We start from the raw sequence: 27,089 nt of genomic DNA, 5'->3' as shown, positions 1-27,089 counted from the left end.
TTGGTATAAGTAGAGTTGACTCTGAACCCACTACGCTGAGCTAACTGACAGTGAGAACTCTTTATCTGTATGCCTTTGAGTGTGTGGCTATACTTGCATGAGAATGTTTATGTTTATGGCAAGCCTGAGGATAGTAAGCTTAGTTGGATCCTTAAGGGGGCAATCTCAATGAACATTATAGAAAACAAAACAAAAACAAGCATGATATGTAGCTGCTCTAATTTTGGTGTGAATATATAAAAAGAATTTGATTCATATGGAGCCTGTCAGGGGTTAACAAGTAGGTGGATACTGAATGTGCATTTCTGGGAGTTTTTTAATCAGCTTTGTGAGGTTAGGCAGAATAGCTAATGCAGATATTATTGGAAAAGTGATTTGTAGAGTATGCAAAATTTGTGAGTTTACACGTATTTAAACTAGACCTTTGCAGGTACATAACTGTGGTAAATAAACCAGACAAGTAAACAAGTCATAAAAGCCAACAGGGCTAGAACCGACAGTAATCAGTCTCTATTCGTAAGCCTTCCAGAGTTCTCAAAACACCAACTGTGACATTAGATATTGATAATTTCTCCAACATAGGTGTGTCCGGTCCACGGCGTCATCCTTACTTGTGGGATATTCTCTTCCCCAACAGGAAATGGCAAAGAGCCCAGCAAAGCTGGTCACATGATCCCTCCTAGGCTCCGCCTACCCCAGTCATTCTCTTTGCCGTTGTACAGGCAACATCTCCACGGAGATGGCTTAGAGTTTTTTAGTGTTTAACTGTAGTTTTTATTATTCAATCAAGAGTTTGTTATTTTGAAATAGTGCTGGTATGTACTATTTACTCAGAAACAGAAAAGAGATGAAGATTTCTGTTTGTATGAGGAAAATGATTTTAGCAACCGTCACTAAAATCCATGGCTGTTCCACACAGGACTGTTGAGAGCAATTAACTTCAGTTGGGGGAACAGTGTGCAGTCTCTTGCTGCTTGAGGTATGACACATTCTAACAAGACGATGTAATGCTGGAAGCTGTCATTTTCCCTATGGGATCCGGTAAGCCATGTTTATTACGATCGTAAATAAGGGCTTCACAAGGGCTTATTAAATCTGTAGACTTTTTCTGGGCTAAATCGATTCATTATTAACACATATTTAGCCTTGAGGAATCATTTTATCTGGGTATTTTGATATAATAATATCGGCAGGCACTGTTTTAGACACCTTATTCTTTAGGGGCTTTCCCAAAGCATAAGCAGAGCCTCATTTTCGCGCCGGTGTTGCGCACTTGTTTTTGAGAGGCATGGCATGCAGTCGCATGTGAGAGGAGCTCTGATACTTAGAAAAGACTTTCTGAAGGCGTCATTTGGTATCGTATTCCCCTTTGGGCTTGGTTGGGTCTCAGCAAAGCAGATACCAGGGACTGTAAAGGGGTTAAAGTTCAAAACGGCTCCGGTTCCGTTATTTTAAGGGTTAAAGCTTCCAAATTTGGTGTGCAATACTTTTAAGGCTTTAAGACACTGTGGTGAAAATTTGGTGAATTTTGAACAATTCCTTCATGTTTTTTCGCAATTGCAGTAATAAAGTGTGTTCAGTTTAAAATTTAAAGTGACAGTAACGGTTTTATTTTAAAACGTTTTTTGTACTTTGTTATCAAGTTTATGCCTGTTTAACATGTCTGAACTACCAGATAGACTGTGTTCTGAATGTGGGGAAGCCAGAATTCCTATTCATTTAAATAAATGTGATTTATGTGATAATGACAATGATGCCCAAGATGATTCCTCAAGTGAGGGGAGTAAGCATGGTACTGCATCATTCCCTCCTTCGTCTACACGAGTCTTGCCCACTCAGGAGGCCCCTAGTACATCTAGCGCGCCAATACTCCTTACTATGCAACAATTAACGGCTGTAATGGATAATTCTGTCAAAAACATTTTAGCCAAAATGAACACTTATCAGCGTAAGCGCGGCTGCTCTGTTTTAGATACTGAAGAGCATGACGACGCTGATAATAATATTTCTGAAGGGCCCCTAACCCAGTCTGATGGGGCCAGGGAGGTTTTGTCTGAGGGAGAAATTACTGATTCAGGGAACATTTCTCAACAGGCTGAACCTGATGTGATTGCATTTAAATTTAAGTTGGAACATCTCCGCATTCTGCTTAAGGAGGTATTATCCACTCTGGATGATTGTGACAAGTTGGTCATCCCAGAGAAACTATGTAAAATGGACAAGTTCCTAGAGGTGCCGGGGCTCCCAGAAGCTTTTCCTATACCCAAGCGGGTGGCGGACATTGTTAATAAAGAATGGGAAAGGCCCGGTATTCCTTTCGTCCCTCCCCCCATATTTAAAAAATTGTTTCCTATGGTCGACCCCAGAAAGGACTTATGGCAGACAGTCCCCAAGGTCGAGGGAGCGGTTTCCACTTTAAACAAACGCACCACTATACCCATAGAGGATAGTTGTGCTTTCAAAGATCCTATGGATAAAAAATTAGAAGGTTTGCTTAAAAAGATGTTTGTTCAGCAAGGTTACCTTCTACAACCAATTTCATGCATTGTCCCTGTCGCTACAGCCGCATGTTTCTGGTTCGATGATCTGATAAGAGCGGTCGATAGTGATTCTCCTCCTTTGGAGGAGATTATGGACAGAATCAATGCTCTCAAATTGGCTAATTCTTTCACCCTAGACGCCACTTTGCAATTGGCTAGGTTAGCGGCTAAGAATTCTGGGTTTGCTATTGTGGCGCGCAGAGCGCTTTGGTTGAAATCTTGGTCGGCTGATGCGTCTTCCAAGAACAAGCTACTTAACATTCCTTTCAAGGGGAAAACGCTGTTTGGCCCTGACTTGAAAGAGATTATCTCTGATATCACTGGGGGTAAGGGCCACGCCCTTCCTCAGGATCGGCCTTTCAAGGCAAAAAATAAACCTAATTTTCGTCCCTTTCGTAGAAACGGACCAGCCCAAGGTGCTACGTCCTCTAAGCAAGAGGGTAATACTTCTCAAGCCAAGCCAGCTTGGAGACCAATGCAAGGCTGGAACAAGGGAAAGCAGGCCAAGAAACCTGCCACTGCTACCAAGACAGCATGAAATGTTGGCCCCCGATCCGGGACCGGATCTGGTGGGGGGCAGACTCTCTCTCTTCGCTCAGGCTTGGGCAAGAGATGTTCTGGATCCTTGGGCGCTAGAAATAGTCTCCCAAGGTTATCTTCTGGAATTCAAGGGACTTCCCCCAAGGGGGAGGTTCCACAGGTCTCAGTTGTCTTCAGACCACATAAAAAGACAGGCATTCTTACATTGTGTAGAAGACCTGTTAAAAATGGGAGTGATTCATCCTGTTCCATTAAGAGAACAAGGGATGGGGTTCTACTCCAATCTGTTCATAGTTCCCAAAAAAGAGGGAACGTTCAGACCAATCTTAGATCTCAAGATCTTAAACAAGTTTCTCAAGGTTCCATCGTTCAAGATGGAAACCATTCGAACTATTCTTCCTTCCATCCAGGAAGGTCAATTCATGACCACGGTGGATTTAAAGGATGCGTATCTACATATTCCTATCCACAAGGAACATCATCGGTTCCTAAGGTTCGCATTCCTGGACAAACATTACCAGTTCGTGGCGCTTCCTTTCGGATTAGCCACTGCTCCAAGGATTTTCACAAGGTACTAGGGTCCCTTCTAGCTGTGCTAAGACCAAGGGGCATTGCTGTAGTACCTTACTTGGACGACATTCTGATTCAAGCGTCGTCCCTTCCTCAAGCAAAGGCTCACACGGACATTGTCCTGGCCTTTCTCAGATCTCACGGATGGAAAGTGAACGTGGAAAAGAGTTCTCTATCCCCGTCAACAAGGGTTCCCTTCTTGGGAACAATAATAGACTCCTTAGAAATGAGGATTTTTCTGACAGAGGCCAGAAAAACAAAGCTTCTAGACTCTTGTCGGATACTTCATTCCGTTCCTCTTCCTTCCATAGCTCAGTGCATGGAAGTGATCGGGTTGATGGTAGCGGCAATGGACATAGTTCCTTTTGCGCGCATTCATCTAAGACCATTACAACTGTGCATGCTCAGTCAGTGGAATGGGGACTATACAGACTTGTCTCCGAAGATACAAGTAAATCAGAGGACCAGAGACTCACTCCGTTGGTGGCTGTCCCTGGACAACCTGTCACAAGGGATGACATTCCGCAGACCAGAGTGGGTCATTGTCACGACCGACGCCAGTCTGATGGGCTGGGGCGCGGTCTGGGGATCCCTGAAAGCTCAGGGTCTTTGGTCTCGGGAAGAATCTCTTCTACCGATAAATATTCTGGAACTGAGAGCGATATTCAATGCTCTCAAGGCTTGGCCTCAGCTAGCGAGGGCCAAGTTCATACGGTTTCAATCAGACAACATGACAACTGTTGCGTACATCAACCATCAGGGGGGAACAAGGAGTTCCCTAGCGATGGAAGAAGTGACCAAAATCATTCTATGGGCGGAGTCTCACTCCTGCCACCTGTCTGCTATCCACATCCCAGGAGTGGAAAATTGGGAAGCGGATTTTCTGAGTCGTCAGACATTGCATCCGGGGGAGTGGGAACTCCATCCGGAAATCTTTGCCCAAGTCACTCAGCTGTGGGGCATTCCAGACATGGATCTGATGGCCTCTCGTCAGAACTTCAAAGTTCCTTGCTACGGGTCCAGATCCAGGGATCCCAAGGCGGCTCTAGTGGATGCACTAGTAGCACCTTGGACCTTCAAACTAGCTTATGTGTTCCCGCCGTTTCCTCTCATCCCCAGGCTGGTAGCCAGGATCAATCAGGAGAGGGCGTCGGTGATCTTGATAGCTCCTGCGTGGCCACGCAGGACTTGGTATGCAGATCTGGTGAATATGTCATCGGCTCCACCTTGGAAGCTACCTTTGAGACGAGACCTTCTTGTTCAGGGTCCGTTCGAACATCCGAATCTGGTTTCACTCCAGCTGACTGCTTGGAGATTGAACGCTTGATTTTATCGAAGCGAGGGTTCTCAGATTCTGTTATTGATACTCTTGTTCAGGCCAGAAAGCCTGTAACTAGAAAGATTTACCACAAAATTTGGAAAAAATATATCTGTTGGTGTGAATCTAAAGGATTCTCTTGGGACAAGGTTAAGATTCCTAGGATTCTATCCTTCCTTCAAGAAGGATTGGAAAAAGGATTATCTGCAAGTTCCCTGAAGGGACAGATTTCTGCCTTGTCGGTGTTACTTCACAAAAAACTGGCTGCTGTGCCAGATGTTCAAGCCTTTGTTCAGGCTCTGGTTAGAATTAAGCCTGTTTACAAACCTTTGACTCCTCCTTGGAGTCTCAATTTAGTTCTTTCAGTTCTTCAGGGGGTTCCGTTTGAACCCTTGCATTCCGTTGATATTAAGTTATTATCTTGGAAAGTTTTGTTTTTAGTTGCAATTTCTTCTGCTAGAAGAGTTTCAGAATTATCTGCTCTGCAGTGTTCTCCTCCTTATCTGGTGTTCCATGCAGATAAGGTGGTTTTACGTACTAAACCTGGTTTTCTTCCAAAAGTTGTTTCTAACAAAAACATTAACCAGGAGATTATCGTACCTTCTCTGTGTCCGAAACCAGTTTCAAAGAAGGAACGTTTGTTGCACAATTTGGATGTTGTTCGCGCTCTAAAATTCTATTTAGATGCTACAAAGGATTTTAGACAAACATCTTCCTTGTTTGTTGTTTATTCTGGTAAAAGGAGAGGTCAAAAAGCAACTTCTACCTCTCTCTCTTTTTGGATTAAAAGCATCATCAGATTGGCTTACGAGACTGCCGGACGGCAGCCTCCCGAAAGAATCACAGCTCATTCCACTAGGGCTGTGGCTTCCACATGGGCCTTCAAGAACGAGGCTTCTGTTGATCAGATATGTAGGGCAGCGACTTGGTCTTCACTGCACACTTTTACCAAATTTTACAAGTTTGATACTTTTGCTTCTTCTGAGGCTATTTTTGGGAGAAAGGTTTTGCAAGCCGTGGTGCCTTCCATTTAGGTGACCTGATTTGCTCCCTCCCTTCATCCGTGTCCTAAAGCTTTGGTATTGGTTCCCACAAGTAAGGATGACGCCGTGGACCGGACACACCTATGTTGGAGAAAACAGAATTTATGTTTACCTGATAAATTACTTTCTCCAACGGTGTGTCCGGTCCACGGCCCGCCCTGGTTTTTTTAATCAGGTCTGATAATTTATTTTCTTTAACTACAGTCACCACGGTACCATATGGTTTCTCCTATGCAAATATTCCTCCTTAACGTCGGTCGAATGACTGGGGTAGGCGGAGCCTAGGAGGGATCATGTGACCAGCTTTGCTGGGCTCTTTGCCATTTCCTGTTGGGGAAGAGAATATCCCACAAGTAAGGATGACGCCGTGGACCGGACACACCGTTGGAGAAAGTAATTTATCAGGTAAACATAAATTCTGTTTTTCAGCCAGTTTCATGAGGTTAGGCAGGATAAATAGTGGCCTTCAGCACAGGAAGACAAATCATATAGAATAAATAGTGCAGGTTTGATTGGAAGAAAGGTGTGTAGTGTATACGAAAGTTCACTTGTATTTAAACTAGACCTGTGCTGGTACATAGCTGTGGGAAATAAACCAGTCTAGTAAGCAGCTCACCCGACCCCAGCACGAGATGGAATATGGCACTCCTGCCTTAGAAGGATGCAGCTCTTATGCGGATGGGAGAGGGGCTGCCCCGCAGTGAGAAGTAGGGGTATTAGCGCAATAGGAGAGCAGCCGTCACCTCTAAAATCCAACTCCGAGGCTGTCCGTAGAATGGTTCCCTGCGGTGTGGCAGTTACAGCTGTTGGCTGTCTGCCCCCCCGTGCAGCATAAGTTGTGCGGCTGTTGTCTTCTCCCGGTGTATACAATGCAGGAAACTCGGGGGCTGTATCGTCGCTCTTTTTTTCCTGGATGAGACACTGTTCAGTCGTGTCGGCTGGACACAACACCATGTTGATGGCTGGAGAGCCAAAGCGAGGATGATCAGGGACACGGATTGCAAAGCCGTCAGCGCTCTCATTCTTACAGAGTGCCAGGAATCCCGAGGTTTGGTGCGCCTCCACTGAAGTAGGTCTTGGGTAGATCAGTGCGTGAGGGACATCCATATCCTTCAATGTCTCTGTTTCCAACATGACCCGGTAGTTTGGTTGGGGAAGTAGAATAGGGGAGTGTGATCTCTCCATCAGTGTTATAATGTCGTTATCCAAGGTCGTTGGATACGCTTTTATTGCATTATTAGCCTGCCAAATTCTGTCTAACATGTCTATACCTTCAGATGGCTTATGTTCTGTGTGTATGAAAGCCAAGGTGGTTCCCCCAATTAATGTTTGTGCAAATTGTGTCATAGCGTCCAATCAAAGTATGGACAGTACTGCCACATTGAATAAGATTGCCCAAGATGATTCTTCTAATGAAGGTAGTGGGGATAGTTCCTCATCCTCTCCTTCTGTGTCAACACCAGTTTTGCCCGCGCAGGCGATACCTAGTACATCTAGCGCGCCAATGCTTGTTACTATGCAACAGTTAACAGCAGTAATGGATAATTCTATAGCAAATCTGTTATCCAAACTGCCATCCTACCCTAGAAAGTGTGACAGCTCAGTTTTAAATACAGAAGATGAGCAGGTTGGCGCTGAGGACAATTTATCAGTTATACCCTCACATCAATCTGAATTGGCAGTGAGGGAGGGCCTGTCTGAGGGGGAAATTTCTGATTCAGGAAAAGTTTCTCAGCAGGCAGACACTGATGTCGTAGCATTTAAATTTAAGTTAGAACATCTCTGCGCCCTGCTTAAGGAGGTCCTAACTACTCTTGATGACTGTGATTCTTTGTCCATCTTGCACAATTTCTCTGGAATTACCAAATTCTTAGAGGTCCCAGTGCACGCTGATGCCTTTCCGATACCCAAGCTGGTGGCGGATATAGTGACTAAGGAGTGGGAAAAGCCAGGTATACCCTTTGTTCCACCTCCTATATTCAAGAAAATGTTCCCCATTGTTGACCCCAGAAGGGACGCATTGCAAACGGTTCCTAAGGTTGAGGGGGCAGTGTCAACGTTAGCTAAGCGCACAACTATTCCTAATTAGGACAGTTGCGCTTTTAAAGATCCTATGGATAACAAATTGGAAGGATTGCTAAAAAAGATATTTGTTCAGCAAGGTTTCCTGCTTCAACCAATCTCGTGCATTATTCCTGTCACCACGGCAGCGTATTTTTGGTTCGAGGAACTAGAAAATTTGCTCCAAAAAGAGACTCCATATGATGGAGTCATGGACAGAATTCACGCACTAAAGTTGGCTAATTCCTTTATTTTGGATGCCGCTTTCCAATTGGCTAAGTTAGCGCGCAGAGCGCTTTGGCTAAAATCCTGGTCGGCGGATGTGTCGTCCAAGAATAAATTACTTAATATTCCTTTCAAGGGTAAGACCCTTTTTGGGCCAGAATTGAAAGAGATTATTTCAGACATTACTGGTGGAAAGGGACATGCCCTCCCACAGGATAGGCCTTTCAAGGCTAAGAACAAATCTAATTTTCGTTCCTTTCGCAATTTCAGGAACGGACCGAATCCTAACTCTGCGGCCTCCAGACAAGAAGGCAACTCTTCCCAGCCTAAGCCAGCATGGAAACCATTGCAAGGCTGGAACAAGGGTAAACAGGCCAAGAAGCCTGCTGCTGCTACCAAGACTGCATGAAGGGGTAGCCCCCGATCCGGGACCGGATCTAGTAGGGGGCAGACTTTCTCTCTTCGCTCAGGCTTGGGCAAGAGACGTTCAGGATCCCTGGGCACTAGAAATAGTCTCTCAGGGGTATCTTCTAGAGTTCAAGGAACTTCCTCCAAGGGGAAGGTTCCACATGTCTTGCTTATCTTCAGACCAGATAAAGAGACAGGCATTCTTACATTGCGTAGGAGACCAATTAAAAATGGGAGTGATAAACCCAGTTCCAACAGCGGAACAAGGTCTGGGTTTTTACTCAAACCTGTTTGTAGTTCCCAAAAAAGAGGGAACTTTCAGGCCAATTCTGGATCTAAAAATTCTAAACAAATTCCTCAGAGTTCCATCATTCAAAATGGAAACCATTCGGACAATTTTACCAACAATCCAGGAGGGTCAATATATGACTACCGTGGACTTAAAGGATGCGTACCTGCATATTCCTATCCACAAAGATCATCATCAGTTCCTGAGGTTCGCCTTCATGGACAAACATTACCAGTTCGTGGCTCTTCCGTTCGGTTTAGCCACTGCTCCCAGAATCTTCACAAAGGTGCTAGGGTCCCTTCTAGCGGTTCTACGACCGAGGGGCATTACTGTAGCACCTTACCTAGACGACATTCTAATCCAAGCGTCGTCTCTTTCCAAAGCAAAGGCTCATACAGACATTGTTCTAGCCTTTCTCAGATCTCACGGTTGGAAGGTGAACATAGAAAAGAGTTCCCTGTCTCCGTCAACAAGAGTTCCCTTTTTGGGAACAATAATAGATTCTTTAGAAATGAAGATCTTCCTGACAGAGGTCAGAAAGTCAAAGCTTCTAAACGCTTGTCAAGTTCTTCACTCTATTCTGCAGCCTTCTATAGCTCAGTGCATGGAAGTAGTAGGATTGATGGTTGCAGCAATGGACATAGTTCCTTTTGCTCAAATTCATCTAAGACCATTACAACTTTGCATGCTCAATCAGTGGAATGGGGACTATGCAGACTTGTCTCCCCAGATTCAAGTAGACCAGGTAACCAGGGATTCTCTCCGCTGGTGGTTGTCTCACGATCACCTGTCTCAGGGAATGAGTTTCCGCAGACCAGAATGGGTCATTGTCACGACCGACGCCAGTCTCTTAGGCTGGGGTGCGGTCTGGGACTCTCTGAAAGATCAAGGTCTATGGTCTCGAGAAGAGTCTCTTCTTCCGATAAACATTTTAGAACTGAGAGCGATATTCAATGCGCTCCTGGCGTGGCCTCACCTAGCAAAGGCCAAATTCATAAGGTTCCAGTCGGACAACATGACAACTGTAGCGTACATCAATCATCAGGGGGGAACAAAGAGTTCCTTAGCGATGAGAGAGGTATCCAAGATCATCAAATGGGTGGAGGATCACTCCTGCCACCTATCTGCAATTCACATCCCAGGAGTGGACAACTGGGAGGCGGATTATTTGAGTCGTCAGACTTTTCATTCGGGGGAGTGGAAACTCCACCCGGAGGTTTTTGCCCAGTTAACTCAACTATGGGGCATTCGAGATATGGATCTGATGGCGTCTCGCCAGAACGCAAAGGTTCTTCGATACGGGTCCAGATCCAGGGATCCCAAGGCGACACTGGTGGATGTATTAGTGGCGCCTTGGTCGTTCAACCTAGCTTATGTATTTCCACCGTTCCCTCTCCTTCCCAGGCTTGAAGCCAGGATCAAACAGGAGCAGGCCTCTGTGATTCTAATAGCCCCTGCGTGGCCACGCAGGACTTGGTATGCAGACCTGGTGAATATGTCATCGGCTCCACCATGGAAGCTACCTTTGAGGCAGGATCTTCTAGTACAAGGTCCGTTCGAACATCCAAATCTAGTCTCTCTCCAACTGACTGCTTGGAAATTGAACGCTTGATTCTATCTAAGCATGGGTTTTCAGATACAGTCATAGATACTCTGGTTCAAGCCAGAAAACCTGTAACTAGGAAGATTTACCATAAGATATGGCAAAAATATATCCGTTGGTATGAATCCAAGGGATTCCATTGGAGTAAAATTAAAATTCCAAGGATACTTTCCTTTCTCCAAGAAGGTCTGGATAAAGGTTTGTCAGCTAGTTCCTTAAAAGGACAGATATCTGCTCTGTCTGTTTTGTTACACAAGCGTCTGGCAGCAGTGCCAGATGTACAGGCGTTTGTACAGGCGTTAGTTAGAATCAAGCCTGTTTACAGACCCATGACTCCTCCATGGAGTCTAAATTTAGTTCTTTCAGTTCTTCAGGGGGTTCCGTTTGAACCCATGCATTCCATAGATATTAAGTTACTATCTTGGAAAGTTCTGTTTTTGGTTGCTATTTCTTCTGCTAGAAGAGTTTCTGAATTATCTGCTTTGCAGTGATCTTCTCCCTATCTGGTATTCCATTCAGATAAGGTAGTTTTACGTACCAAGCCTGGTTTTCTTCCAAAGGTCGTTTCCAACAGGAACATTAACCAGAAAGTTGTTGTTCCTTCTCTGTGTCCGAATCCAGTTTCAAGGAAGGAACGCTTGTTACACAATCTACATGTGGTCTGTGCTTTAAAGTTCTATTTAGAAGCAACAAAGGATTTCAGACAGACATCATCCTTGTTTGTTGTGTATTCTGGTAAGAGGAGAGGGCAGAAAGCTACTGCTACCTCTCTTTCTTTTTGGCTAAAAAGCATCATCCGATTGGCTTATGAGACTGCCGGACGGCAGCCTCCTAAACGAATTACAGCTCATTCTACTAGAGCTGTAGCTTCTACATGGGCTTTCAAGAACGAGGCTTCTGTTGATCATATCTGTAAGGCAGCGACTTGGTCTTCGCTGCATACTTTTGCCAAATTTTACAAATTCGATACATATGCTTCTTCGGAGGCTATTTTTGGGAGAAAGGTTTTGCAAGCTGTGGTGCCTTCCGTTTAGGTAACCTGGTTTGCTCCCTCCCTTCATCCGTGTCCTAAAGCTTTGGTATTGGTTCCCACAAGTAAGGATGAAGCCGTGGACCGGACACACCAATGTTGGAGAAAACAGAATTTATGTTTACCTGATAAATTTCTTTCTCCAACGGTGTTTCCGGTCCACGGCCCGCCCTGGTTTTTAATCAGGTTTGAAAAATTTCTTTCTTTATACACTACAGTCACCACGGCACCCTATAGTTTCTCCTTTTTCTCCTAACCGTCGGTCGAATGACTGGGGGGTGGAGCCAGAGGGGGAGCTATATGGACAGCTCTTGCTGGGTGCTCTCTTTGCCATTTCCTGTAGGGGAAGAGAATATCCCACAAGTAAGGATGAAGCCGTGGACCGGACACACCGTTGGAGAAAGAAATTTATCAGGTAAACATAAATTCTGTTTTGTTTTGTTTTTAAATCCGAGGGAATAGGGTGGGTGGGAATAGGTGGGTGGTAATTGGGAGGTGGTAATTGGGGTGGTTTAGTGGGATTTTGGGGAAGGTGTAGTGGGAATTGGTGGTGGTGAAGTGGTAATTTGTACTGAAAAAAATCCCTTATGGCACTTTCACTGCCACAGAAATGCCAGAATTTACTGAGACTCCTGGCATCACAAGTGATGTTCCAGTATGTGAGCCAATAAACTATATGTCCCTGATTCTGACAGATACCATGTTTGAGCATATAGTTGCTCAAACAAATTTATATGCCAGCCAGTATCTGTCCAAAAATCCCCAATCTCTGTATGTCAGAAAAAATAGCTGGCACCCTACTGACATACCAGAGATTAAAAAGTTTTGGGCCCTGACATTAATAATGGGGATTGTGAAGAAACCCAGCATTCGTTCATACTGGAGCCAGAACCCCATCCTGGCTACCCCTCTTTTTCCAGGGGTTATGAAGAGGGACAGATATGAACAATTGCTGCGGTTTCTCCATTTTAATGATAATACCAAGTGCCCCCCCAAAAATGACCCCCTGCATGACAGGTTATATAAACTAAGGCCCCTGATAAGCCACCTGTCCCAAAAATTTAAAGAAGTTTACATACCTGAGCAGGACATTTGCATTGATGAGTCCCTCATGAAATTTAAGGGGAGATTGCTTTTCAAGCAATATATACTATCCAAGAGGTCCCGCTATGGGGTAAAATTTTATAAGCTCTGTGAATGCAGTACTGGGTATACCTGGGCATTTCGCATCTACCAGGGAAAGGATAGCCACTTGGATCCACCTGGCTGCCCAGATTCCGTTGGCACAAGTGGGAAAATTGTGTGGGATCTCCTACTACCCCTGCTAAATAAAGGTTACCATTTGTGGCTCAATAATTTTTACACCAGCACAGAGCTATTAAAATTTTTATCTTATTTTGAAACCGTGGCCTGTGGCACAACAAGAAAAAATCGCAAAGGTTTCCCCCAGAAGCTGACATATGGAAAAAAAAGTAGGGGCACAACGTCAGCTTTACGCCACAATGAGCTACTGGCCCTTCGGTACACTGATAAAAAAGATGTGTACATGCTCTCCACAATGCACAATGAAGCTACAGTGCCAGTGTCTGTGAAGGGAAGATCTGCACAGATCCTAAAGCCAAAGTGCATTGTGGAGTACAACAAAAACATGGGGGGGGGTAGATTTAGCTGACCGGTGCCTGCAGCCATATCTAATTCAAAGAAAAACTAGAACTTGGTACATAAAAGTAGCCTTTTATATTATGCAGATCGCAGTATATAATGCATATGTGCTGTACAAAAAAACAGGCACAGGGAAAACTTATACTTTTTTGGAATTTGTGTTAAATGTAACATCTGATATTTTGTTTAACCAGACCCCTAATCCTCCCACTGTTCAATCTGAAAATGTCGAGCGACTCTGTGGCAGGCATTTTCCCACTAGGATCCCCCCCACTGCCTTCAAATTAACACCCCAGAAAAGATGCAGAGTCTGCTATATAAAAGGAGGGAGGAGGGATTCTAGTTACCATTGCCCTGACTGCCCCTCTCAACCTGGCCTCTGTATCACTGATTGCTTTCGAATATATCACACAGAGTTAAACTTTTAATTTGAAAGCAATCTGTATGTGTTCCTAATTTATTTTATTTTATTTTATTATTCTGTATTCCTAACTTCATAAATCCCCTGACCTTGTCCTGTCCCTTTATATGTTAAGCCCATCCACTCTAAGGCCATTATAAGTTATACAAAACAACTAAAATACTCCTTTTAGAATATCCTGAGTTATCCACTTTTGCAAATGGTATGTCATGAGGGGGGTAATTTTCATTCCTGGGCTGCCATACTGTCTCAAAGGCAACATAGGTCCAGAAAATCAATGTGCCAAATTTCTATGCAGACCCTATATTGGGCCCTGTAACTTCCTAAAACCACATAAAACCTGTGCATAGGGGGTATTGTTGCACTCATGGGAGATCACTGAACACAGATATGGGTGTATTATAGCAGTAAAAAATATAATGATGTTGATCTAAATAGAAAAAAGGCAAAGTCTGTGTGAAAAAAGCAAATAAAAAAATATAACCACTAAATTTGACCAGGTTTTGTGACTAAGTGGCTACAAAAAAGACTAAACATAGTCCTTTTTCAATACCCTAGGTTGTCTACTTTTGCAAATGGTATGCCATGGTGGGGTAATTTTCATTCCTGCGCTGCCATACTGTCTCAAAGGCAACAAAGGTCCATAAAATCAATGTGCCCAATTTCCATGCAAATTGGCAGACCCTATATTGGGCGCTGTAACTTCCTGAAACCACATAAAACCTGTACATAGGGGGTATTGTTGTACTCATGGGACATAGCTGAACACAAAGATGGGTGTATTATAGCAGTAAAACATACAAGGATAATATAAACAGCAAAAAGGCAGTGTTTTTGTGATAAACTAAAACTGAAATATGAACATTACCTTTGGCCAGATGTTGTGACTAAGTGGCTACAAACAAAGACTAAACATAATCCTTTTTCAATACCCTGGGTTGTCTACTTTTATAAATGGTATGCCACGATGGGGTAATTTTCATTCCTGGGCTGCTATATTTTCTCAAAGAGGACAAAGGCCCATAAAATGAATGTGCCAATTTTCCATGTAAATGGGCAGATCCCATATTTGGCCCTGTAACATCTGTAAACCCCATAAAACCTGTACATGGGGGGTACTGTTTTACTCTTAGGGACATTGACAAACACAAATATGTGTGTTTTATAGCAGCAAAACATAAAAGGTTGATGACAGAAACAGCCAAAGGGCAGTGTTTGTGCAAAAAACGCATACAAAAAAAATGAGCACTACATTTGGCCAGGTGTTGTGACTAAGGGGCTTCACAAAAAGATGTGACATGGGCCTTTTGGAATACCCTAGGGTGTCTTCTTTTGAAAATGGTATGCCATGATGGGGTAATTTTCATTCCTGGGCTGCTATAATGTCTCAAAGAGGACATAGGCACAGAAAATTAAGGTGCCAAATTTCCATGCATAAAAACTGAAATGGGCAGACCCCATATTTGGCCCTGTAACTTCTGTAAACCCCATAAAACCTGTACATGGGGGGTACTGTTTTACTCGTAGGACCTTGACAAACACTACTAATATGTATATTTCTCCAACATAGGTGTGTCCGGTCCACGGCGTCATCCTTACTTGTGGGATATTCTCTTCCCCAACAGGAAATGGCAAAGAGCCCAGCAAAGCTGGTCACATGATCCCTCCTAGGCTCCGCCTACCCCAGTCATTCTCTTTGCCGTTGTACAGGCAACATCTCCACGGAGATGGCTTAGAGTTTTTTAGTGTTTAACTGTAGTTTTTATTATTCAATCAAGAGTTTGTTATTTTGAAATAGTGCTGGTATGTACTATTTACTCAGAAACAGAAAAGAGATGAAGATTTCTGTTTGTATGAGGAAAATGATTTTAGCAACCGTCACTAAAATCCATGGCTGTTCCACACAGGACTGTTGAGAGCAATTAACTTCAGTTGGGGGAACAGTGAGCAGTCTCTTGCTGCTTGAGGTATGACACATTCTAACAAGACGATGTAATGCTGGAAGCTGTCATTTTCCCTCTGGGATCCGGTAAGCCATGTTTATTACGATTGTAAATAAGGGCTTCAAAAAGGGCTTATTAAGACTGTAGACTTTTTTTGGGCTAAATCGATTGATTATTAACACATATTTAGCCTTGAGGAATCATTTTATCTGGGTTTTTTGATATAATAATATCGGCAGGCACTGTTTTAGACACCTTATTCTTTAGGGGCTTTCCCAAAGCATAGGCAGAGCCTCATTTTCGCGCCGGTGTGGCGCACTTGTTTTTGAGAGGCATGGCATGCAGTCGCATGTGAGAGGAGCTCTGATACTTAGAAAAGACTTTCTGAAGGCGTCATTTGGTATCGTATTCCCCTTGGGGCTTGGTTGGGTCTCAGCAAAAGCAGATACCAGGGACTGTAAAGGGGTTAAAGTTCAAAACGGCTCCGGTTCCGTTATTTTAAGGGTTAAAGCTTCCAAATTTGGTGTGCAATACTTTTAAGGCTTTAAGACACTGTGGTGAAAATTTGGTGAATTTTGAACAATTCCTTCATGTTTTTTCGCATTTGCAGTAATAAAGTGTGTTCAGTTTAAAATTTAAAGTGACAGTAACGGTTTTATTTTAAAACGTTTTTTGTACTTGTTATCAAGTTTATGCCTGTTTAACATGTCTGAACTACCAGATAGACTGTGTTCTGAATGTGGGGAAGCCAGAATTCCTATTCATTTAAATAAATGTGATTTATGTGACAATGACAATGATGCCCAAGATGATTCCTCAAGTGAGGGGAGTAAGCATGGTACTGCATCATTCCCTCCTTCGTCTACACGAGTCTTGCCCACTCAGGAGGCCCCTAGTACATCTAGCGCGCCAATACTCCTTACTATGCAACAATTAACGGCTGTAATGGATAATTCTGTCAAAAACATTTTAGCCAAAATGAACACTTATCAGCGTAAGCGCGACTGCTCTGTTTTAGATACTGAAGAGCATGACGACGCTGATATTAATATTTCTGAAGGGCCCCTAACTCAGTCTGATGGGGCCAGGGAGGTTTTGTCTGAGGGAGAAATTACTGATTCAGGGAACATTTCTCAACAAGCTGAACCTGATGTGATTGCATTTAAATTTAAGTTGGAACATCTCCGCATTCTGCTTAAGGAGGTATTATCCACTCTGGATGATTGTGACAAGTTGGTCATCCCAGAGAAACTATGTAAAATGGACAAGTTCCTAGAGGTGCCGGGGCTCCCAGAAGCTTTTCCTATACCCAAGCGGGTGGCGGACATTGTTAATAAAGAATGGGAAAGGCCCGGTATTCCTTTCGTCCCTCCCCCCATATTTAAAAAATTGTTTCCTATGGTCGACCCCAGAAAGGACTTATGGCAGACAGTCCCCAAGGTCGAGGGAGCGGTTTCCACTTTAAACAAACGCACCACTATACCCATAGAGGATAGTTGTGCTTTCAAAGATCCTATGGATAAAAAATTAGAAGGTTTGCTTAAAAAGATGTTTGTTCAACAGGGTTACCTTCTACAACCAATTTCATGCATTGTCCCTGTCGCTACAGCCGCATGTTTCTGGTTCGATGAGCTGATAAAGGCGGTCGACAGTGATTCTCCTCCTTATGAGGAGATTATGGACAGAATCAATGCTCTCAAATTGGCTAATTCTTTCACCCTAGACGCCACTTTGCAATTGGCTAGGTTAGCGGCTAAGAATTCTGGGTTTGCTATTGTGGCGCGCAGAGCGCTTTGGTTGAAATCTTGGTCGGCTGATGCGTCTTCCAAGAACAAGCTACTTAACATTCCTTTCAAGGGGAAAACGCTGTTTGGCCCTGACTTGAAAGAGATTATCTCGGATATCACTGGGGGTAAGGGCCACGCCCTTCCTCAGGATCAGCCTTTCAAGGCAAAAAATAAACCTAATTTTCGTCCCTTTCGTAGAAACGGACCAGCCCAAAGTGCTACGTCCTCTAAGCAAGAGGGTAATACTTCTCAAGCCAAGCCAGCTTGGAGACCAATGCAAGGCTGGAACAAGGGAAAGCAGGCCAAGAAGCCTGCCACTGCTACCAAGACAGCATGAAATGTTGGCCCCCGATCCGGGACCGGATCTGGTGGGGGGCAGACTCTCTCTCTTCGCTCAGGCTTGGGCAAGAGATGTTCTGGATCCTTGGGCGCTAGAAATAGTCTCCCAAGGTTATCTTCTGGAATTCAAGGGACTTCCCCCAAGGGGGAGGTTCCACAGGTCTCAGTTGTCTTCAGACCACATAAAAAGACAGGCATTCTTACATTGTGTAGAAGACCTGTTAAAAATGGGAGTGATTCATCCCGTTCCATTAAGAGAACAAGGGATGGGGTTCTACTCCAATCTGTTTATAGTTCCCAAAAAGGAGGGAACGTTCAGACCAATCTTAGATCTCAAGATCTTAAACAAGTTTCTCAAGGTTCCATCGTTCAAGATGGAAACCATTCGAACTATTCTTCCTTCCATCCAGGAAGGTCAATTCATGACCACGGTGGATTTAAAGGATGCGTATCTACATATTCCTATCCACAAGGAACATCATCGGTTCCTGAGGTTCGCATTCCTGGACAAACATTACCAGTTCGTGGCGCTTCCTTTCGGATTAGCCACTGCTCCAAGGATTTTCACAAAGGTACTAGGGTCCCTTCTAGCTGTGCTAAGACCAAGGGGCATTGCTGTAGTACCTTACTTGGACGACATTCTGATTCAAGCGTCGTCCCTTCCTCAAGCAAAGGCTCACACGGACATTGTCCTGGCCTTTCTCAGATCTCACGGATGGAAAGTGAACGTGGAAAAGAGTTCTCTATCTCCGTCAACAAGGGTTCCCTTCTTGGGAACAATAATAGACTCCTTAGAAATGAGGATTTTTCTGACAGAGGCCAGAAAAACAAAACTTCTAGACTCTTGTCGGATACTTCATTCCGTTCCTCTTCCTTCCATAGCTCAGTGCATGGAAGTGATCGGGTTGATGGTAGCGGCAATGGACATAGTTCCTTTTGCACGCATTCATCTAAGACCATTACAACTGTGCATGCTCAGTCAGTGGAATGGGGACTATACAGACTTGTCTCCGAAGATACAAGTAAATCAGAGGACCAGAGACTCACTCCGTTGGTGGCTGTCCCTGGACAACCTGTCACGAGGGATGACATTCCGCAGACCAGAGTGGGTCATTGTCACGACCGACGCCAGTCTGATGGGCTGGGGCGCGGTCTGGGGATCCCTGAAAGCTCAGGGTCTTTGGTCTCGGGAAGAATCTCTTCTACCGATAAATATTCTGGAACTGAGAGCGATATTCAATGCTCTCAAGGCTTGGCCTCAGCTAGCGAGGGCCAAGTTCATACTGTTTCAATCAGACAACATGACAACTGTTGCGTACATCAACCATCAGGGGGGAACAAGGAGTTCCCTGGCGATGGAAGAAGTGACCAAAATCATTCTATGGGCGGAGTCTCACTCCTGCCACCTGTCTGCTATCCACATCCCAGGAGTGGAAAATTGGGAAGCGGATTTTCTGAGTCGTCAGACATTGCATCCGGGGGAGTGGGAACTCCATCCGGAAATCTTTGCCCAAGTCACTCAGCTGTGGGGCATTCCAGACATGGATCTGATGGCCTCTCGTCAGAACTTCAAAGTTCCTTGCTACGGGTCCAGATCCAGGGATCCCAAGGCGGCTCTAGTGGATGCACTAGTAGCACCTTGGACCTTCAAACTAGCTTATGTGTTCCCGCCGTTTCCTCTCATCCCCAGGCTGGTAGCCAGGATCAATCAGGAGAGGGCGTCGGTGATCTTGATAGCTCCTGCGTGGCCACGCAGGACTTGGTATGCAGATCTGGTGAATATGTCATCGGCTCCTCCTTGGAAGCTACCTTTGAGACGAGACCTTCTTGTTCAGGGTCCGTTCGAACATCCGAATCTGGTTTCACTCCAGCTGACTGCTTGGAGATTGAACGCTTGATCTTATCGAAGCGAGGATTCTCAGATTCTGTTATCGATACTCTTGTTCAGGCCAGAAAGCCTGTAACTAGAAAGATTTACCACAAAATTTGGAAAAAATATATCTGTTGGTGTGAATCTAAAGGATTCCCTTGGGACAAGGTTAAGATTCCTAGGATTCTATCCTTCCTTCAAGAAGGATTGGAAAAAGGATTATCTGCAAGTTCCCTGAAGGGACAGATTTCTGCCTTGTCTGTGTTACTTCACAAAAAGCTGGCCGCTGTGCCAGATGTTCAAGCCTTTGTTCAGGCTCTGGTTAGAATTAAGCCTGTTTACAAACCTTTGACTCCTCCTTGGAGTCTCAATTTAGTTCTTTCAGTTCTTCAGGGGGTTCCGTTTGAACCCTTGCATTCCGTTGATATTAAGTTATTATCTTGGAAAGTTTTGTTTCTAGTTGCAATTTCTTCTGCTAGAAGAGTTTCAGAATTATCTGCTCTGCAGTGTTCTCCTCCTTATCTGGTGTTCCATGCAGATAAGGTGGTTTTACGTACTAAACCTGGTTTTCTTCCAAAAGTTGTTTCTAACAAAAACATTAACCAGGAGATTATCGTACCTTCTCTGTGTCCGAAACCAGTTTCAAAGAAGGAACGTTTGTTGCACAATTTGGATGTTGTTCGCGCTCTAAAATTCTATTTAGATGCTACAAAGGATTTTAGACAAACATCTTCCTTGTTTGTTGTTTATTCCGGTAAAAGGAGAGGTCAAAAAGCAACTTCTACCTCTCTCTCTTTTTGGATTAAAAGCATCATCAGATTGGCTTACGAGACTGCCGGATGGCAGCCTCCCGAAAGAATCACAGCTCATTCCACTAGGGCTGTGGCTTCCACATGGGCCTTCAAGAACGAGGCTTCTGTTGATCAGATATGTAGGGCAGCGACTTGGTCTTCACTGCACACTTTTACCAAATTTTACAAGTTTGATACTTTTGCTTCTTCTGAGGCTATTTTTGGGAGAAAGGTTTTGCAAGCCGTGGTGCCTTCCATTTAGGTGACCTGATTTGCTCCCTCCCTTCATCCGTGTCCTAAAGCTTTGGTATTGGTTCCCACAAGTAAGGATGACGCCGTGGACCGGACACACCTATGTTGGAGAAAACAGAATTTATGTTTACCTGATAAATTACTTTCTCCAACGGTGTGTCCGGTCCACGGCCCGCCCTGGTTTTTTTAATCAGGTCTGATACTTTATTTTCTTTAACTACAGTCACCACGGTACCATATGGTTTCTCCTATGCAAATATTCCTCCTTAACGTCGGTCGAATGACTGGGGTAGGCGGAGCCTAGGAGGGATCATGTGACCAGCTTTGCTGGGCTCTTTGCCATTTCCTGTTGGGGAAGAGAATATCCCACAAGTAAGGATGACGCCGTGGACCGGACACACCGTTGGAGAAAGTAATTTATCAGGTAAACATAAATTCTGTTTTTATAGCAGAAAAACATAAAAGGTTTATGACAGAGACAGCCAAAGTGCAGTGTTCGTGCAAAAAACGCATCCAAAAAAAATGACCATTACATTTGGCCAGGTGTTGTGACTAAGGGGCTTCACAAAAAGATGTGACATGGGCCTTTTGGAATACCCTAGGGTGTCTTCTTTTGAAAATGGTATGCCATGATGGGGTAATTTTCATTCCTGGGCTTCTATAATGTCTCAAAGAGGACATAGGCACAGCAAATTAAGGTGCCAAATTTCCATGCATAAAACTGAAATGGGCAGACCCCATATTTGGCCCTGTAACTTCTGTAAACCCCATAAAACCTGTACATGGGGGTTACTGTTTTACTCGTAGGACCTTGACAAACACTAATATGTGTGTTTTATAGCAGTAAAACATAAAAGGTTGATGACAGAGACAGCCAAAGTGCAGTGTTTGTGCAAAAAAACGCATGCAAAAAAAATTACCATTACATTTGGCCAGGTGTTGTGACTAAGGGGCTTCACAAAAAGATGTGACATTGGCCTTTTGGAATACCCTAGGGTGTCTTCTTTTGAAAATGGTATGCCATGATGGGGTAATTTTCATTCCTGGGCTGCTATAATGTCTCAAAGAGGACATAGGCACAGAAAATTAAGGTGCCAAATTTCCATGCATAAAAACTGAAATGGGCAGACCCCATATTTGGCCCTGTAACTTCTGTAAACCCCATAAAACCTGTACATGGGGGGTACTGTTTTACTCGTAGAACCTTGACAAACACTAATATGTGTGTTTTATAGCAGAAAAACATAAAAGGTTGATGACAGAGACAGCCAAAGTGCAGTGTTTGTGCAAAAAAACGCATGCAAAAAAAATGACCATTACATTTGGCCAGGTGTTGTGACTAAGGGGCTTCACAAAAAGATGTGACATGGGCCTTTTGGAATACCCTAGGGTGTCTTCTTTTGAAAATGGTATGCCATGATGGGGTAATTTTCATTCCTGGGCTGCTATAATGTCTCAAAGAGGACATAGGCACAGAAAATTAAGGTGCCAAATTTCCATGCATAAAAACTGAAATGGGCAGATCCCATATTTGGCCCTGTAACTTCTGTAAACCCCATAAAACCTGTACATGGGGGTTACTGTTTTACTCGTAGGACCTTGACAAACACTAATATGTGTGTTTTATAGCAGTAAAACATAAAAGGTTGATGACAGAGACAGCCAAAGTGCAGTGTTTGTGCAAAAAAAACGCATGCAAAAAAAATGTCCATTACATTTGGCCAGGTGTTGTGACTAAGGGGCTTCACAAAAAGATGTGACATGGCCCTTTTGGAATACCCTAGGGTGTCTACTTTTGTAAATGGTATGCCATGATGGGGTTATTTTCATTCCTGGGCTGCTATAATGTATGAAAGGCAACTTAAGCCCAGAAAATAAATGTGCCAGATTTCTATGTAAATGGGTAGGCCGTATGTTGGGCCTTGTAAATTCCAGAAAACTCAGAAAACCTGTACATGGGGGGTATCGTTATACTCATGGGACATCGCTTAACACAAGTATGGGTGTTTTATTGCAGTAACATATATCAGGATGATGATATTCACAATAAAATAATTTGGAAAGCTTCAAATTTCTTAATTTCTCACACTTACTTTGATTTTTTTTATATAAAATTATAGTTGAGAAATAAATCTTTTATGCCAAAAGAAAGCCCTATCTGTCCTCTAAAAAACAATATATAATTAGTGTGGGTGCACTTAATGGGAAAGGGGTAAATTATGGTTGAAAAGACATATAGCTGAAATTCAAGGTTTCGTTTACGTTCAGAACTTGAACAATTGCCTATGTCATGAAAGGGTTAAGACAACACAAATGTCCTCAAATTATAATATATACTGTTGGGTTGTGTATCATAACAAACCTTCATTGAAAAATGTAAAAAAACAAGGAACGTTTTGTTGGATGGTCTTTAGCATTATTTCACAAATTATTTTTTTATTTTTCTAAAATTGCATTTTTGTCACATATGGGATATATTTATCTTTTTTGTTTTTCAATCTCCATTCTTGATGTGTATGTACTGATTTTAATACCCTACCAACTGTTGCTTTTAGTCTTATGATGTATTACCAATTTTTATTTATCATCTGTCAGCGTAACATCTAATGTACAAACTTCTGTGAATCCACTTAAATACTCCTGGTGGATAAACACCCACAAATGATTTCCATCAGTCTTCTTAGTGAAAACATCTGTTGTATTCTAACCATTCTTTTAGTGCGTCATTACGTTAAAAAATTTAATCATAGTTTATTAAGCTCTAAAGTAAATTTATGTGCTTTAGCCAGTCCTAAGAAGCCAGTGATTGGCTGTGATGTGTATATGATACTTTTGATTGATTCAGTACCTATGTTTTATTCATCATTAGTAATGCATTGTGGCTCCTGAATGGGACTTTAGCTATGTGTTTAACTCCTTTTGCCGTAATAATAGAATTCTCTATCATATAAGAATTTTTTGTTATTCCACTTACATGTCCCTTTAAAGGGACAGTCAAGTCAAAATTTAACTCAAGTCCTGATTCAGATTAACTATGCAATTTGAAACAACTTTCCAATTCACTTCGATTAACAAAATTTCAACTTCAGTCACCATCTCCTACTGATCATGTGCAAGAATTCACATAATATACATTTAGGCATTTGTGATTGACTGATGGCTGTCACATGATACAGGAAGAGTGGAAATAGACAGAACTTTGAAATTAGTCCCCAAAAAAATCTACTACTAATTTGAAGTCAGACTACGTGCTATTTATTACCTTGTATTTTTATCATGCAGTTGTTGGTTATGGAAATCTGTCTTTACATGTCCTTTAAGAGTTTTCCCAAACTTTAGTTTACCATCCTTAGAAAGCAAACAGAAAATATGTTTTCTTATGGTACTAAACATGTTAATTGAAATCCATAACAGCACATTTGGAACATTATCATGCTTTAATGAACTGAAATAAAAAAATACTGTAATAAAGTGGGCTGTAATGTACATGCCTTTCTATTTTTGTTACAGACATCTTTTTCATAAATCGTGTGTGGATCCATGGCTGCTAGATCATCGCACCTGTCCGATGTGTAAAATGAATATACTTAAAGCGTTGGGTATACCGGTAAGAGCGACAGTTTATTTGCATTCTCTCCAACAAATAATCCACTTTCTGCCATAAAGCCTGAATCTGGTTTATACTTAAGTATTGTATTTCTTTACCACAAGGTAAACTGAGGTAACCTAATATATCTATTAGCTAATAGAATATTACTCTCAGGAGTCATCAGAATCATGTTTAAAAAGTGCGCAAATCCCAGACGTAATTGCCACAAACTATGGCTCACATTACAAGTGGAGCGATATTGATAGTGCAGGGTGATTATCAATTTCACTGGTCAGCACTAAAATGTGCGTACATATTGATATTACAAGTCCATGGTAAAACAGAATTACCTGAGATGGTTTAGCGCAGCCAACATCCCTTTAGTACGCACCTTCTAGTTTTAATGGATATCAAAATCGTGCTAAATATTGCTTATATTACATGGTGAAAGTTACCTGTTGTGCTCAAACGAAAGCCAAAATAGCACTAGGAGAATTAGCGCAACCTGAGACCTGAAGTAAAGTGTTACAGCTAAAATACAGGTTTTATAAAACAAGATAGCAATTTTTTGTTATCTGACCTCCAGATGTTAGTGCGCCTGAGTCTTTCAATCAAGCTATAAATGTTTACTTTCAACTTGTAATACCAGAGCAAAAAAAGGAACGCTATTGATTTACCTTGAGCGCTGTTGGCACTCAAAAGCGTTAAAAATTTTGCGCACCACTTGTAAGCTAGCCCTATATGTGCATGTGTGTGCATATATATTCTCTCTCTCTCTCTCTCTCTCTCTCTATATATATATATATATATATATATATATATATATATGTGTGTGTGTAGCTAGCTATAGGTTTGTGTTAGTGTAGGACTGGATATTGCCCCTAATACCAAACAAATTAGCCTTTTTCGATTATTTAAAGGAGCATTGTATTGTAAATTTAATTAATGTGTTACCAATTATTTATTTTACTTGCAGAAGTGTATTAAATAGTTTTCAAACAGCTCCTTTATCATTATTTTGTCATTTGAATATCTGATTTTGCTTGTTGAAACCACCACAAATACTATAAACATAAATACTGCAGTATTTTCTGTAGAAATTGTGCATGAACAGAAAACAGCAGCATAAGTTAACTTTTTATTATTAAATTTATATATATATATATATATATATATAATACTGTTCATGTAAAATACATATGTATACTTATATATCTATAGGACTGAATATATAGATCTAGGAATATATATATATATATAAATATATATATATAAAATGTATTAACAATAAAAAGAACATTATTTTGTATGTGAAGAACATTGGAATGTGACATATTCATAACTCAGAAAGTTAAGGTTATCGTGCAAGTATAGGTGTTAGGGGTTTTTGTTTTTCAGTGTGCGGTCTCCTGTAACTTCTATATACACAGTTGCAATAAATTGTTAGGGCGTGTCGGGTTCCACTCACATGCAAACCTTTTAGTTGTAACTTGTAATATGAGCGCAACCCGACGCACACAAAAAAACTCCATCACGCGAAGTTAACACTCGAGAGGGAGCACCAAATAACTCTATAGCCGTCTGAGTTATTAAAATATACATATATCAAAAGAAACCTTTTTTGCTTTGTTATTGATGCGGATGCACTCTCCATGGGATACCAAAAGTGATTTACCTGTGTATGTATGTGTATATATATATATATGTGTGTGTGTGTGTGTGTATGTATGTATGTATATATGTATGTATATATATACTGTATATGTATGTATATATATATATATTTTTTTTTTTTCTTTGTGAAGAACATTGAAATGTAAAATATGCGTAGCATGCTTCGGGTTTTACACTTAAGGTCGCAGTGTCGGGTTAGTGCACTTGAAGAATTTGTTATTTTAATGCACGTTATGTAAATATTAATTATGAAATATTTTAAGAATATTAATAATAATTATTAATAATTAAAGTTTCTGTAAAATATACATATATATTGCTGTGTTCTTTTTTAAGAACATCTATAATAATTATTAATTGTTTATATTTTTTCGATAATGTAATATTATTATCAGTTATTTATAGTGTGCCAACAGATTCCGAAAAGCTATAAACAAAGGCTTTATACAATGTAACATTTAAAGGGATCAAATGGGTAGAGGGCCCTGCCAAGAGTTGCACTGTTGTAGTCAGCTATTATGAATGTGATCTACAAACAATTGGGCTCATAGACTTACATGCTAAGGGGGATCAAGGGGATAGAAAGAAGGAGAGGAACTGGGGTCAGGGAAGGTTAGTGTAGGTTGTATGCATCCCTGAACAGTAGATTGACATAACGCATTAAGATAACTAATTCTTCATGTGCGCTAACTCCACATCGCAAACCCTGAAGCATGTTATGCACATTTTATATTCCAATGTAATTCACATAGATTTTTTTAAAATATATTATATATATATATATATATATATATATAGTAATGTAAAATATATATTTCTCCTACATTGGTGTGTCCGGTCCACGGCTTCATCCTTACTTGTGGGATATTCTCTTCCCCAACAGGAAATGGCAAAGAGAGCACAGCAAAAGCTGCCCATATAGCCCCCCCTCTGGCTCCGCCCCCCAGTCATTCTCTTTGCCGCTCTGAACAAGTAGCATCTCCACGGGGATGGTAAAGAGTATGTGGTGTTAGTTGTAGTTTTATTTCTTCTATCAAGAGTTTGTTATTTTAAAATAGTGCCGGTTTGTACTATTTACTCTACAACAGAAAGTGATGAAGAGTTCTGTTAAAAGAGGAGTATGATTTTAGCAAC

General features: G+C 42.1%; 1 protein-coding gene across 1 annotated transcript in view; it reads left to right on the top strand.

Moving 5' to 3' along the window:
* The window catches only part of RNF150 (ring finger protein 150), a 793,014-nt gene that overhangs the window by 543,821 nt on the left and 222,104 nt on the right, over positions 1-27,089 (top strand). The window contains exon 5 of the mRNA XM_053703697.1: positions 24,203-24,299. Within this exon, the coding sequence (XP_053559672.1) occupies positions 24,203-24,299 (97 nt within the window). The remainder of the gene's footprint in view (positions 1-24,202; positions 24,300-27,089) is intronic.

This window comes from Bombina bombina, chromosome 2 (assembly GCF_027579735.1).
Source record: "Bombina bombina isolate aBomBom1 chromosome 2, aBomBom1.pri, whole genome shotgun sequence".
Lineage (NCBI taxonomy): Eukaryota > Metazoa > Chordata > Amphibia > Anura > Bombinatoridae > Bombina > Bombina bombina.
Note: the sequence above shows the minus strand (reverse complement) of the source record. Positions and strands in the feature narration are given on the sequence as shown.